Genomic DNA, 13,640 nt, shown 5'->3' with positions numbered 1-13,640 from the left:
GCTGCCTGCAGCCTCTGCAGCGCTGGTTCAATCCCCGGTCACCAATGAGGGTCCCACATGGCAGGACAGACCTCTCCTGCCACACCCACTGCTCCCCTCAGCAGTGTATTTCATCAGTCTGCCTGTTCTGTTCCCCGCTGTGGCTCTGGTGAATTCTCTCACCCTCCCATGCTTCTGACTATACCCAGTGCTTTTATAAATAAATAAATAAATCTTTAAAAAATAAAATAAAAATATCAGTAGAGTTATTTAAAAAAACAAAACAAAACATTTCTTTTACCTAATATTGTTGAAGCATTTGTTGAGTCTGGGACCCACAAAACTTAGCTGTGCTTGAGAGGAGAAAGTTACAATTTAGTAAAATACACTGTGTTTAGAAGAGAGGATATGTTTTAAAGAAACATCATAGAGCTCAGAATGTTAAATTTACATAGCCTGCTTATTCACTTGCCTTATTTTAATTGTGGGTTTTGTTATCTAGCTAGCTAGTCTCTCCAAAAGACATTTCAGTTTTATTCTCTTCATACTCTGGACCCTTCAATGAGAAGTACTATGACTGAAAACCCACACATGACCTACAGCATACCACCATGACTTTAAAACTGAGCGGTGGCTTCATAGTGGCCCCTGACTCAGGTTGGCCAGGTTGTCTTTTGCGTCACCTAGAAAATGGGTCTCTTCCTTATAAAGAAAATCACATGAATTAATAACCGGATCACCAGGAATACTGAAAAGCACTATCTAAATGGCAAGTATTGTTTTCAAGCTGTTATATCTGTGGGTGGCTGGTCGGTATTGTTTTGAAGGTTAGAATCCAGATGCCAGCTCATCTATTCTCCAGCTGTTGTTTATCCTCCCTCCAGTTTCCTGGAATATTTAGGTGTAAAGCCTGTTAAAAACAGTTTTATGATACTTTACATTTTGGTATGTAATAATTAAGTCACTACTGATTTAGCCTCTGTTTACTGATGGGATTAAGGTAGAAGACCAAAAAATTTTGTATCCCTTGGAAACAGTGTCATCTAAACATAGAATCTCAGATCAGGCTCCTTTCTACCCCCACCCACCCATTCCATGCCTAAGAACAACATTCACCAAAGGTTATTCAGGCTCTTACCTCCCTAAGCATTCCATTTCACTTCTCTTTAAAATTTTTTTAAAGATTTATTTATTTATTTATACAAGAACCGGGGTACAGGCCAGATGCACAGGAGGGTGAGAGGATTCACCGGAGACAGAGCAGAGAACAGAACAGGCAGACTGACGAAATACACTGCTGAGGGGAGCAGCGGCGCAACAGGAGAGGTCTGCAGCGCCATGTGGGACCCTCGCCGGCCAGCTGGGATTGAACCAGCGCTGCAGAGGCTTCGGACAGCTTCACAGCGCAACGCTCAACTGCCTGCGCCACCAGGGGAGGCCCATTTCACTTCTCTTTAAATTGTATTTAAGGGCCTCCCCGGTGGCGCAGCGGTTGAGCGCTGGGTTGCGAAGCTGCCTGCGGCCTCTGCGGCGCCGGTTCGATCCCCGGCTGCTCCCCGGCCACCGGAGGAGGGTCCCATATGGCGCGCAGACCTCTCCTGCCGCCCGCTGCTCCCCTCAGCAGTGTACTTCGGTCCTTCTGCCTGCTCTGCACCCCGCTCTGGCTCTGGTGAATTCTCTCGCCCTCCCGCGCTTCTGACTGTACCCAGTGCATGTATAAACAAAAACAAACAAACAAACAAATAAATAAAAACATGCCTCTATTAAAAAAAATTGTATTTAATTTTTAATTAGATAGTACATTTATATAAGATTCAAAAGATACAAAAGGCCTATAGTAAGAAGTCCCACCGCTGCCTTCCAGCCTCTCAGGGAAATAAGTACTACCAATTTCTTGGGTATCCTTTCAAGTTGATTTTATTTTTCACTGTATTCTCCCATCACCTCCTTTTTATTCTTTTTTTAATTTTTTTAAAGAATTATTTAGGGCCTCCGCTGGTGATGATCACACCTAAAAGGCCCGACATGAACTGCCTCTGCAGGCCTTGCCAGGCCTGTTTTTGCCAGGTCTGTAGTTAAGCTACAGGAACCAAGTCTGCCCAGCTTTGTCAGCCAGAGTCTTTTCTTACTGTTCCTCTGTTCTGTATGCTCTTCTCCTTCCACTATCCTTAACTCACCTTTCAGATCTCAGACTCCAGTTCTTCAAGCCTTCGCTGTCCCCAAAGTCTTTATCAGATCCCCAGTTTAATCTGACAACACTGTCTTCTTTCATTGTACTTACTAGAGTTGTAATTTCCCTGTATTTAAATTGGATTTATGTTTTCTAAAATTCTTGTTATTGATGTCAAGATAATTTTAGCTTATAAGAAAATAACTCAAACTGTGAAGACTCCTAGAATTAAAAAAAAAATTAACATATTTACAAATGAGGTTAAGTCTGAAAGATGACATCCTTGCTTATGAGTGAGAAATGACTAAGAGGATGTCTCCCTTAAGGATTCCTAGTAATCCTAATCTAAATCATTCAGCAGAAATAACTGTTCTCTGCCAACAGGGAATCATTGGGCATAGGAATTGCACGTGTTAATAAGACCCAGACAGACCCTCCCCTCAAGTAGCTCACAGTATTTTATTTTGAAATATCCAAGATGTCATAAATCTGACTTCTGTGGTTTTATTCAAGTGGTGCCTGCCATTTAGAATACAAACTGGGTGATGGGTACAATAATTTCTTTTGATCTAAGGAGAGAAGAGTCTCCCACTGTTTTCTCCTACTGGTTCTTACCTCTTTTGTTGAGACATGCTTTTAGAACTATCTCTGCTGAAAAAAAAAGAGAGATCCTTAAAGAATTCAGGCCAAGTGGTGCTCAGTTTGCATTTCCTATTATTGAGCAGAAACTTGTCTGGTATCTACTCACCAGGAGCTGTCTTTGTGTTTCTTCTTCTTTATCCCCAGGAAACCTGTAGGAAGTGTCAGGGACTCTGGAAAGAGCACAATGGACTCACCTGTGAGGAACTAGCTGAAAAAGATGACATCAAGTACCGAACATCTATGTGAGTAACATAATTAAGAGGGGCTTATTGACTAATTCTCAACACCCCCATTGACCTTCTTTTTGGCAGAGAAGTCATATGAATGACAAGATCTCAAGCTACCCCAGGCTAGAGTGATCTCAGGGAAGTGACCTAATGCCTGTACATTTTCTGTTTTTTCATCTCAGCAGCATCATAAAGCTGTTCCTGTGATCAGATACAACATGTTGAATGCCTTGCATTTATGAATTCAATGTTGGTTTCTCTTTTCTTTATCATTTAAATAAATAATCAGGTAACATTTTGATTAGATTAGGGTTTGTTAGTGTTGCTTATGTTTATGTTTCCTATAGGATACTGGTGGCCTGAGATATTAAGTAGAATTACAACCTCCAGAATGCAGAATAATGTAATCAGTCATGATGCATGCCATTACCATACAGCATTCCCTATATGATTGAGCACTTAAGAAATATAAACTTACTAAGATATATTGACTTAAATAACACAGAAGTCTATTTCTCCTATATAATAGTCCAGACTTGCCAGGCCAGCGGAGTGGATCTGTCCCATGAGGTCACTCAAAGACCCAGGGTTCTTTATCTCATTGTTTTGCCATTTCCTGCGATGGTGTTCTCATCCATGTGATTGTCAATGGGTTGTAGTCACATTTACACTCCAGCCCATAGGACGGGAAAAAGAAAGAGACAAATTCTTTAAGTTGTACATGATGCAGAAATTATATATATATACACACACACACATGTATTGTGTATTACTTCTGTTCATACCCCATTGGTCTAAACTGGTCACACGCCCATAAGACAGACAGGATATGTAGTCTTCAGTGGGGTAACTTTATGTCCAGTTTAAATTTGAAGGGTAAGGGACAGGTTTTGTTACATAAAAAAAAATACAGTGGAGCAGTTGATAGTCTCCAAAATCACCACCACAGGTTGGTACGGTTATCTTCATTTTACATATAATTCAACTGAGGCACAGACAGCCCAAGTCATTTTCACATGATCACATAGGTAGTAAATGGCTTAGCAGTGATTTGAACCTGGGCAAATGACTTACTGTGTTCTTTGCCACAAGTTTAGTAGGCAGATTAATGGCCCCCAAAGATGTAACTGCCCTAATCTCTGGCACCTGTGAACTGGTGAATATATTGCCTTATATGGCAAAGGGGATTTTGCAGATGTGATTAAGGTTATGGAGCTTGGGCTTATCCAGGTAAACCCAATCTAATCACATGACTCCTTAAAAGCAGAGAGCCTTTCTCTGGTCAGAAGGACATGCAATGATGGACAAAGAGTCAGCGAAATGTGAGAAGGACTTGATCTTCCATTGCTGGCTTTGAAGATGAAGGAAGAAGGCCATGAGCTGAGGAATGCAGCAGCCTCTAGAAACAGGGAACAACCTTCTACCAACAGCCCAAATGAGCAGCAAACAGATTCTCTCCTAGACTCTTCAGTAGGTAATGCAGCCTGCCAAAGACCTTGATTTAGTCTGATGAGACCCATGCTGGACTTCTGACCTACAGAACTATAAAATAATAAATTTGTATTATATAAAGCTAATAAATTTGTAGTGATTTGTTGCAGCAACAATAGAACACGAATACGCATTTTGTTAGCAGAAGTGGATTGCTGCTGTGACAAATACCTCAAATGTGGAAGTGGGCTTCTAATTGGCAATGGGTAGAGGTTGGAAGAATTTTGAGAGGCCTAATAGAAAAAGACCTCAGTTACCTTGAACACATTGTTAATAGAAATATGGACATTAGAAGTCTACCATTGAGGGCTCAAAAAGTCTACCATTGAGGAACATTAAAGGCAAAACCAAAACTGTCTTGGAGGATGTATAAATCATGAATAGACTTTTAGTGAAAATATGGACATTAACAGCATTGCTGGTAAGGACTCAGATCTCATTATCAGTCCCTTTTTAAGTTGTTTTTAGGGGAGAGATTGATCCCAGTATCTCATTTCCACCATGTTGATGACGTCCTTCAGCTGGTGAGGACTCAGAAGGAATTAAGGAACATGATTTTGAAAACTGTAGGGAAGATAATCTTTGTTACAGGGTGGCAGACAGTTTGGCTGACTTGTGTCCTGCAGTTATGCAGAAAGCACAACTTATAAATAATGAAATAACATTTATCTGAGATTTCCAAGCAAATATTAAAGAATAGAAAATATGATTGGAAACAAATTGATTGAGGGAAGAGATGTTAACAAAAAAGCATAACTTGAGGTGATAAAAGACCCTAATAATAAGAGATTCACTGTCAGGAAAAGCATGCTCTAGAGGAATAAAATGAGGATGTGTTCAGGTCAGATCAGTCACACAAAGGCTCTTTGAAGAGATTGAGGGAATGACTCACAGACTTCCCCCAATCTAACCAAGGAGTGTCTAGGAAGTTCAAGCATTTTCCCTCAGCCATCTGAACAGAGGCCAGATACAGAGATTAGATTATCTAGGAAATATCTGTGAGTGAGCCTCATGTCTAATGCTGTAAATCCTTGTGACACACAAGGGAGCTCTACAAGGTTCTTGAGAACTTTGTATCAGAAACCCTGCCAGCTTAGACTGAGAGAGAAAGTACAAAATGAAAGCTGTCTGTCAGATTCCCCAAAATTCTACAAACAGGAACCATCTACCATCCTTGAAAAAAGGATTTCTCGGGCCTCCCCAGTGGCGCAGCGGTTGAGCGCTGCGTTGCGAAGCTGCCCGCGGCCTCTGTGGCGCCGGTTCAATTCCCCGGCTGCTCCCTGGCCACCGGAGGAGGGTCCCACATGGCGCGCAGACCTCTCCTGCCGCCCGCTGCTCCCCTCAGCAGTGTCCTTCGGTCCTTCTGCCTGCTCTGCTCCCCACTCTGGCTCTGGTGAATTCTCTCACCCTCCTGCGCTTCTCACTGTACCCAGTGCTTGTATAAATAAATAAATAAATAAATAAATAAAATCTTAAAAAAATATATATATATTACTATAGTTTTAAAAAAAAAAAAAAAAAGAAAAAAGGATTTCTCACGGAGTAGAGCTGTGGGCCCAGAGGGTAAGCCTCAAACTATAGAATCATTCTCAAATCTAAAATACAACAGTGTTTGCTAGACTGAATTTCTAAATTGATTGGGAATAGTAGCTCCTTTTTTCCTTCCATCTTCTTCCTCCCTTTGAACTAGAATGTCTGTTACTGTTATCCTAGACCTGACCCATCATTGTGTTTTAGGAGCAGATAACTTGTTTCTTCAGTTTCTCAGTCCCACAAATGGAGAGGAAGTATGTCCCAGAGTGGGTCATACCCAAAGTCTCACCAATATCTCTTTTGTACCATGACTATTAAATGGGACTGTTGAGTTTAGGAGATACAAATGAGATTTGGGACTTTGAGTTGATGCTATAATACAATGAGACCTTTGGGATGAGGTGACTGCAATTTGTGTGCAGAATAGACATGAAACTTTGGAGGCCAGAGGAACAGACTGTGGTAGACAAAAGTATGACCATGCCCTAGTCCTCAAAACCTGTGGTATTTTTACCTTACTTGGCAGAGGGACTTTGCCATGAAATTAAGGTTATTATAACAATAACATAACATCATAATCACAAATACTGCTGCAACTAGAAAAGTCTAAAGTTTGTTTCTCAAATCTAGGTTTATCACTGTCTCTTAGGCAGGCTTTATAATTTAGAGTATGTGCAGCTTAAAGTGGCATGGCTTTGAGGTGATAAACATGTTGATGATTACTCTTCCTTCCAAGTAGTCATCTTGTCAGGCAGTATGCGTATTCTGGCAGTTTACTGTTGACTAAAATACCTTAAACTTCTCTTGGAGTTAGTTGTCTTTCATCAAGTTTATGAGCCAACTCCCAAAGTGTCTGTTCTTGCTGCTGTGGCTATGTCTTGTCTGGTTTGAACTAGGAGGAGGGGATAGGTTGCTGGGTGCCACTAGGAAGGATGTTTTATTCATGAAGTCAATGCAGATTTATTGAGTGCTCACTATGGATAACTGTAGTTAAGAACTTTGATCAAATTTCTTAATCTCTCTATGTCTCAGTTTCCCCACCTGTAAAGTACAGAGCATAAGTATATTTACTTTCAGGATAATTATGAAGATTAAAGCACCCAAAATGGTTCTTACCACATAATAAGACTGCTTGTATCCTAGTTTTGTTTTGTTTTTTTGTATGTTTGTTTGGTTTTTTTTAAGTAGACACCCCGATGTACAAATGTGACATGAGCAACATTAACAGTTAACTACTTGCATTCAGAGCTTGCTCGAGTCTGGTCAGATTTATTCTACTTGCAGTTGTCTCTTCAAGATGCCCCATGAGTATGGGGGGGACTGAGTTATGGTCCAAGAGACGTTTCATAGAAGGAGAAGAACTGGTTCCTTTTTGTAGCAGAGCTGCCATTCTGATTCTCCTATCAGTTTCTGCTGACAGCTCCTATCAGTTTCTCCTGATCTGCTATAGGCACTGGGAGCCACATCGGCTCCACCAGCACCTGGAAGGCCCCTCTTGGTCTGGGCCCTACTTAAATCTGGTGCCTTTTGAATTTGCAGTAAATGAATCAAAATATCATATCCAAATATGATAAATGTTGGTTCCAAAATCTAGAAAAGCTTCCCAGTGTGACTTCCTTTTCCAGAGGAGCAGATACAGGATAGAGCAATGTGTGCTTAATTCTGGAAGGAATAGTGTGATATACAGACCACCAGAACATTATCGAGATTATAGATCTCTATTTTTTCAAGGGATTAATCTCTGGCATGCATACACTTTATTAATGTATCGTAGTTTCCCTGCTGTTTCCTATTCACTAGACTCTATGTATTTGAATAAAGCAGTGTGTTGTCCTGTTCGATTACAGATGATCAGGGTCCTTGGCAAGTATTTCTGGTATTCTCTACTTATTGGACAAAGAAAACATTTTCCAGATCAATGACTACATACCAGTTGCCAGAGGCTATGTTTATTTGTTCCGGTAGAAAATGTTATCTGGAACAGCAGCTAAATTAGAGTCAGCACCTGATTAGGTTTACAGTAATACGCTGTTCTCCAGGACACATTCTTCTGTACAGGCCAAATAGAAGTAAAAGGAGTTGTGTTGTAAATCAACTCCCCTGCATCTTTGAAGTCTTCACTGGTGCCCACAAGAATCTGGTATTACTTTCTGTAAGGAGGGGTATTCCAGGGGTTTCCACTTCCTTTCTCTACCAACTAGCCCTATCTCCATGGACCACAGAGCCAAAGAATCCTGCCAGCTGCTCAGTGTTAAAAATAAGAAAAACTAGGTGCACACAGTTTTGCTGTTGCTGAATCATAAAATATAAGTGGTAGGAGATGAAGCAGGTGTTACAACAAATACATATACAAGAAGGCTCATAGCAGCACTATTCACAGCAACCAAAAGGTGAAAACTACCCAAACGTCTGTCAACTTATGAATGGTAAATGAATTGCACTACAGCCATTAAAATGGAATATTATTCCACCATAAGAAGGGAATGAAGTGCTGCTATATGCTGCAACATGGATCAGCCTTGAAGGTATGCTAAGTGAACAAAGCTAGTCACAAAAGGCCAATCTTGGGCCTCCCTGGTGGCACAGATGGTTGAGCCCAGCACTGTGAAGCTGCCCACAGCATCTGCCGTGCAGTTCATTCCTCACCGGCCATGGAGCAACCCACATGGCGTGGCAGACTTCTCCTGTCTCGCCCGCTGCTCCCCTCAGCAGTGTATTTCCATCATTTTGCCTGTTCTGTTCCCCACTCTGTCTCTGGTGAATCCTCTCACCTCCCACACCTCTGGCCTGTACCGCAGTTCTTGTAAGCATCAATAAATAAATCTTTAAAAATAAAAATAAATAAATTAAAAAGCCAATCTTAGTTTCATATAACTATCCTTAGGGATGTGGATATTTGCCTATGCATAAATAGAAAATCTATTAAAGGCCAAAAGCAGATTAGCAGTTATAGGGGAAAGTAGAAATGGAGTGATTGCTTAATAGGTATGGAATCTCCTTTTGGAGTGATGAAAATGTTCTGAAACTAGGTAGAGGTAATAGTTAACACAACACTGTGATTATACTAAATACCCCAGACGGTGCATTTTATGTGTATTCTACCACAATAAATATGTACACACACTCAAAAATGAAAGCCATTTAAGATTTTAAATAGTGTATACCAAAAAAAAATAAAGACAGCTCTCAAAGAGACTTTTCCAACATACTTAGGTAGTGATAAGAATAATGAAATCGGGCCTCCCCCGTGGCGCAGCGGTTGAGCGCTGGGTTGCGAAACTGCGCGCGGCCTCTGCGGCGCCGGTTCGATACCCGGCTGCTCCCCGGCCACCAGAGGAGGGTCCCACATGGCGTGCAGACCTCTCCTGCCGCCCGCTGCTCCCCTCAGCAGTGTACTTCGGTCCTTCTGCCTGCTCTGCTCCCCGCTCTGGCTCTGGTGAATTCTCTCACCCTCCCGTGCTTCTGACTGTACCCAGTGCATGTATAAACAAAAACAAACAAACAAACCAGCAAACAAATAAATAAAGCATGCCTCTATAAAAAAAAAAAAAAAAAAAAGAATAATGAAATCATTGGATATTGATTGGTCATATAGAGGAGGGCAGTGAACATTCCTGTTTGAGCATGAGGTCAGCAGACACAGCTGCAACTCAGGCTTCTCTTCCTGTCCTGCAGAGGAATACATCCTGTGGGGCTATTTGTTTCCTGCCTAGTCTAGAATCTAGTTGTCAAATCACCCGCCTCCCAAAAGAATCAACTGTGATTTCTCTTCAGTCCTATTTTGCACTTTCGTGTTACTGTATCAATGATTACCACACCCCATGATAGAAATTCCTTTTTTTTGGTACAGGCCCGTTCTGGCCCTGTCTAACATTGTTCTTATGAATGCAAAAGCAGAGGATTTGAATAGATATTCATACAATATTGAATAACTATTTGGACATTATAGCACTGTTGAGTTGTACATTTTATATGTTCCTTCATCCATTTGGGGGAGTGCCTTTCTCCCTTCTCAACCCTGTTGTTATAATATTTCACAGTGGCAACTGACAGCTTGGTAGAAGGGGAAGCAAATGCCCCTCTTGCCAATCCTTGAGGAAAGTGCTGTGTAGACTGGACCTTTGGCGGGGACTGGTGGGGGTGTTAATTTGTTTTCTTTGGGTTTTACCACTTCTTTCACATGCTGTGTCCTAAGCACATACCCAGGGAATAAGGCACCTCGAGCAACCAAAGTGCAATGTCTTAAAGGCAGACTTCAGTTCGGGTGCTCTTACAAAGAAAATTTGTGCTGTAGAAAATTGCTATTGTGTTTTGGTCATGGCATTTTATATTGGAGACTTTTATCAGAACCTTGGTTCTTTTTTTTATCAATTTTTATTTGCTTTTCAATAAGTTTAAATCCTTGAGGGGTAAAGTATCACACAATTTCTGTGTCCAGTGGCCTTAGCAGAAAGCTTGCTTCAGAATTTTGCACCAGCCATACCACTGTTTCCATAGGCGTGGGTTACCTTCCCCCAGATTACTGGTTTTATTTGGTTTGCCACTAGGAGTCACGATGTTGTTCTTTGCTCTGCACATATAAGCACATCTCTCGGCTAGATGGAATTCAGTTTCATCTAGAGCATAAACACCTCCAGTTTTAAAAAGAACTATGTGCTCCTTTTGGTTGTAGAGATCCCGCTAATTGCCAGCAGAAATGAACTTGTACCACAGCCTTCCAGCCACATTTTATTTTTTTTTAAAGATTTATTTATTTATACAAGAACTGGGGTACAGTCAGAGGCACAGGAGGATGAGAGACTTCACCAGAGACAGAGCGGGGAACAGAACAGGCAGATGGACCGAAGACACTGCTAAGGGGAGCAGCAGGCAAGGCAGGAAAGGTCTGCCATGCCATGTGGGTTTCTCCCTGGCCGGCCAGGAATTGAACCTGCACTGTAGAGGGTGCAGACTGCTTCACAGTGTGGTGCTCAACCTGCTGCGCCAACCCCATTTTTTTTTTAAGATTTATTTTTATTTATACAAGAACTGGGGTACAGGCCAGAGGCATGGGAGGGTGAGAGGATTCACCAGAGACAGAGTGGGAGCATAACAGGCAGACTGACTGAAATACACTGCTGAGGGTAGCAGCGGGCGAGACAGGAGAGGTCTGCCGCACCATGTGGGTATCTCACTGGCTGGCTGGGAATCAAACCCACACTGCAGAGTCTGTGGACAGTTTCACAGCACTGCACTCAACCTGCTGTGCCAACGGGGAGGCCCCCAGCCACTTTTTTTTTTTTTAAGATTTATTATTTTTATACAAGAGCTGGGGTAAAGGCCAGAAGTGCAGGAGGGTGAGAGGATTCACCAGAGACAGAGCAGGGAGCAGAACAGGCAGACGACAGAAATACTCTGCTGAGGGGAGCAGTGGGCACGACAGGAGAGGTCTGCCGCACCATGTGGGATTCTCACTGGCCGGGGTCAAACCTGTGCTGCAGAGTGCTGCGGACAGCTTCATGGCACAGACCTCAACCTGCTGCGCCACCAGGGAGGCCCCCAGCCACATTTTAGATGTTATGTTCCCAGCAGGCCTTAGGTATTTGCCCCTAAAGTTCAATAACAGGAGCAAAACCTTCAGTTCTTAGCATGGGGCCATGTGCTATATTATTAAGTTGACAATAAATTTACTTTATTTAAACTCTGTCTCCTGGACAATGTTTTCTGTTCAGCAAAACTTAGAATTCATTTGTTCTTTTGTAATTTGAAACTGCCTCACATGAGGCCATTCAAAAAGTAGACTTAGTGAGGGCCTGAGGGCCTCCCCTGGTGGTGCAGCGGTTGAGCGCTGGGCTGTGAAGCTGCCCGCAGCCTCTGCAGCGCAAGTTCGATCCCCAGCCACTGGCGAGGGTCCCACATGGTGCGCAGACCTCTCCTGCCACCCGCTGCTCCCCTCAGCAGTGCATCGTCAGTCTGCCTGTTCTGTTCCCTGCTCTGGCTCTGGTGAATTCTCTCACCCTCCTGTGCTTCTGACTGTACCCAGTGCTTGTATAAATAAATAAATAAATCTTTTAAAAAAAAAAAAAGTAGACTTAGTGAATAGCAACCAATTTTTTTTTTTTCTGTTTTTAAACACATAATCTGGCTGCTAAGGATCTACTACAGCAGCCCTAAATATCGGTAATTAAAAACACTTGCCTTCCCCAGACTCACCTGGCTGCTCTTAGCTGAAAAACTAGAAACAGTGGAAGGAAGGAGGCTGTGTTTTCTCAGTCTTCGGAGAAGTCTGCAAAGAACTTGCCCCCAGACTATGACAGTCTTTGCAGTGAAGCATTTCCCTGGTCACCACTTTGAGTTCCTGCGTGGAAGGGAAGAAAGGTGCTCAGAGTAATGGTATCAGTCCAGTTTCAGGGCTGTCTGCCCTGTGAGTCCTTCATATTCTCCCTTAGTCTCTATAGTCATATCTTTTGACTCCTTCCCTTCATGCCAGCTGAGTGGCAGCACAGCCTCTGCCCTCTGCCTTCAAGGAACTCAAATTGGTAAATGAAGACAGATACACAGACAATTATAGGCCAAGGCGACAAGTGTTAAGTTTAGACTCATGAACAGAGCACCAAATAAGCAACTAATTCGTCGATGCCAACTCTTAACAAAGAGCCAAACCTGTCGTTTGAACTGTAGTCATCTGCCCCTCCCTCTCAGTTAAGATCTTTCTAAAAACAAGTAACCTCGCCAGGAGCTTCCCATTTGTCAGGATTGAGTCATATGCATGCCTGCTCCCTAGCTATAGGGGAGTCTAGAATGTGGGATTCTAACATGGAAGTGGACTCTGCCAACTATTGTCACGGGCCATGCATGGGCTCTGCCAGCAGAAGTCATAGACTGACTATTAGATTATCCAGCCATGCCTGTCCCACCCCCATGCCAAGTATTTAAAAGTCTAAGGTGTGTATGAAAGTAAGGTTTAGGCTTAACCAGCTAGCCATTATCCCACTTTGTATATACAAAGCACATTATTCAGTAAGACTGAGTTTTTTCTTTCCTTTGTAAACCTACAGGCCCTCTTATAACAAATATAACAATCATGTACTGATGCTAGTTATTGCACATTGTACCAGGGTGCTTTAGGTCTATGATCCTCAAAACAAATTAAATTGGGTTTACTCAATTTAAAACTAAGGAAACTGTCTCCAAGCAGTTGAGTAAATTATCTAACTGATAAACTGAACCCAGTTATCAGACTCCAAAATACAGACTCCTTTTACTCTTTAAAACATCATAGATGGAAGAAAATAAGTACTTGATGGCCGTAACATTTTGCTTTCCTGCTCAGCTTCCAGGCCATCTCTAATTACATTTTCTTTTTTTCAGTGAGGAAAAAATGACTGCTGCCCGTATTAGGAAATGCCACAAGTGTGGGACTGGCCTCATCAAATCTGAAGGCTGCAATCGAATGTCCTGCCGCTGTGGTGCCCAAATGTGCTACCTCTGCCGAGTGTCTATCAATGGGTATGACCATTTTTGCCAGCACCCTCGTTCTCCAGGAGCCCCTTGCCAGGAGTGCTCAAGATGCTCTCTTTGGACCGACCCCACTGTAAGTGAATGCATCGTTTCCTGTT

General features: G+C 42.4%; 1 protein-coding gene across 2 annotated transcripts in view; it reads left to right on the top strand.

Moving 5' to 3' along the window:
* The window catches only part of RNF216 (ring finger protein 216), a gene marked incomplete at both ends in the record, with an annotated part of 128,260 nt that overhangs the window by 100,085 nt on the left and 14,535 nt on the right, over window positions 1-13,640 (top strand). For both annotated transcript variants that reach the window (XM_084250890.1, XM_084250889.1), the window contains 2 exons: window positions 2,936-3,033; window positions 13,393-13,615. In XM_084250890.1, the coding sequence (XP_084107016.1) occupies window positions 2,936-3,033; window positions 13,393-13,615 (321 nt within the window). The remainder of the gene's footprint in view (window positions 1-2,935; window positions 3,034-13,392; window positions 13,616-13,640) is intronic.

The sequence above is a fragment of the Talpa europaea genome (assembly GCF_964194135.1).
Source record: "Talpa europaea genome assembly, chromosome: 12".
NCBI lineage: Eukaryota > Metazoa > Chordata > Mammalia > Eulipotyphla > Talpidae > Talpa > Talpa europaea.
This window is presented reverse-complemented; position numbering and strand designations above follow the sequence as displayed.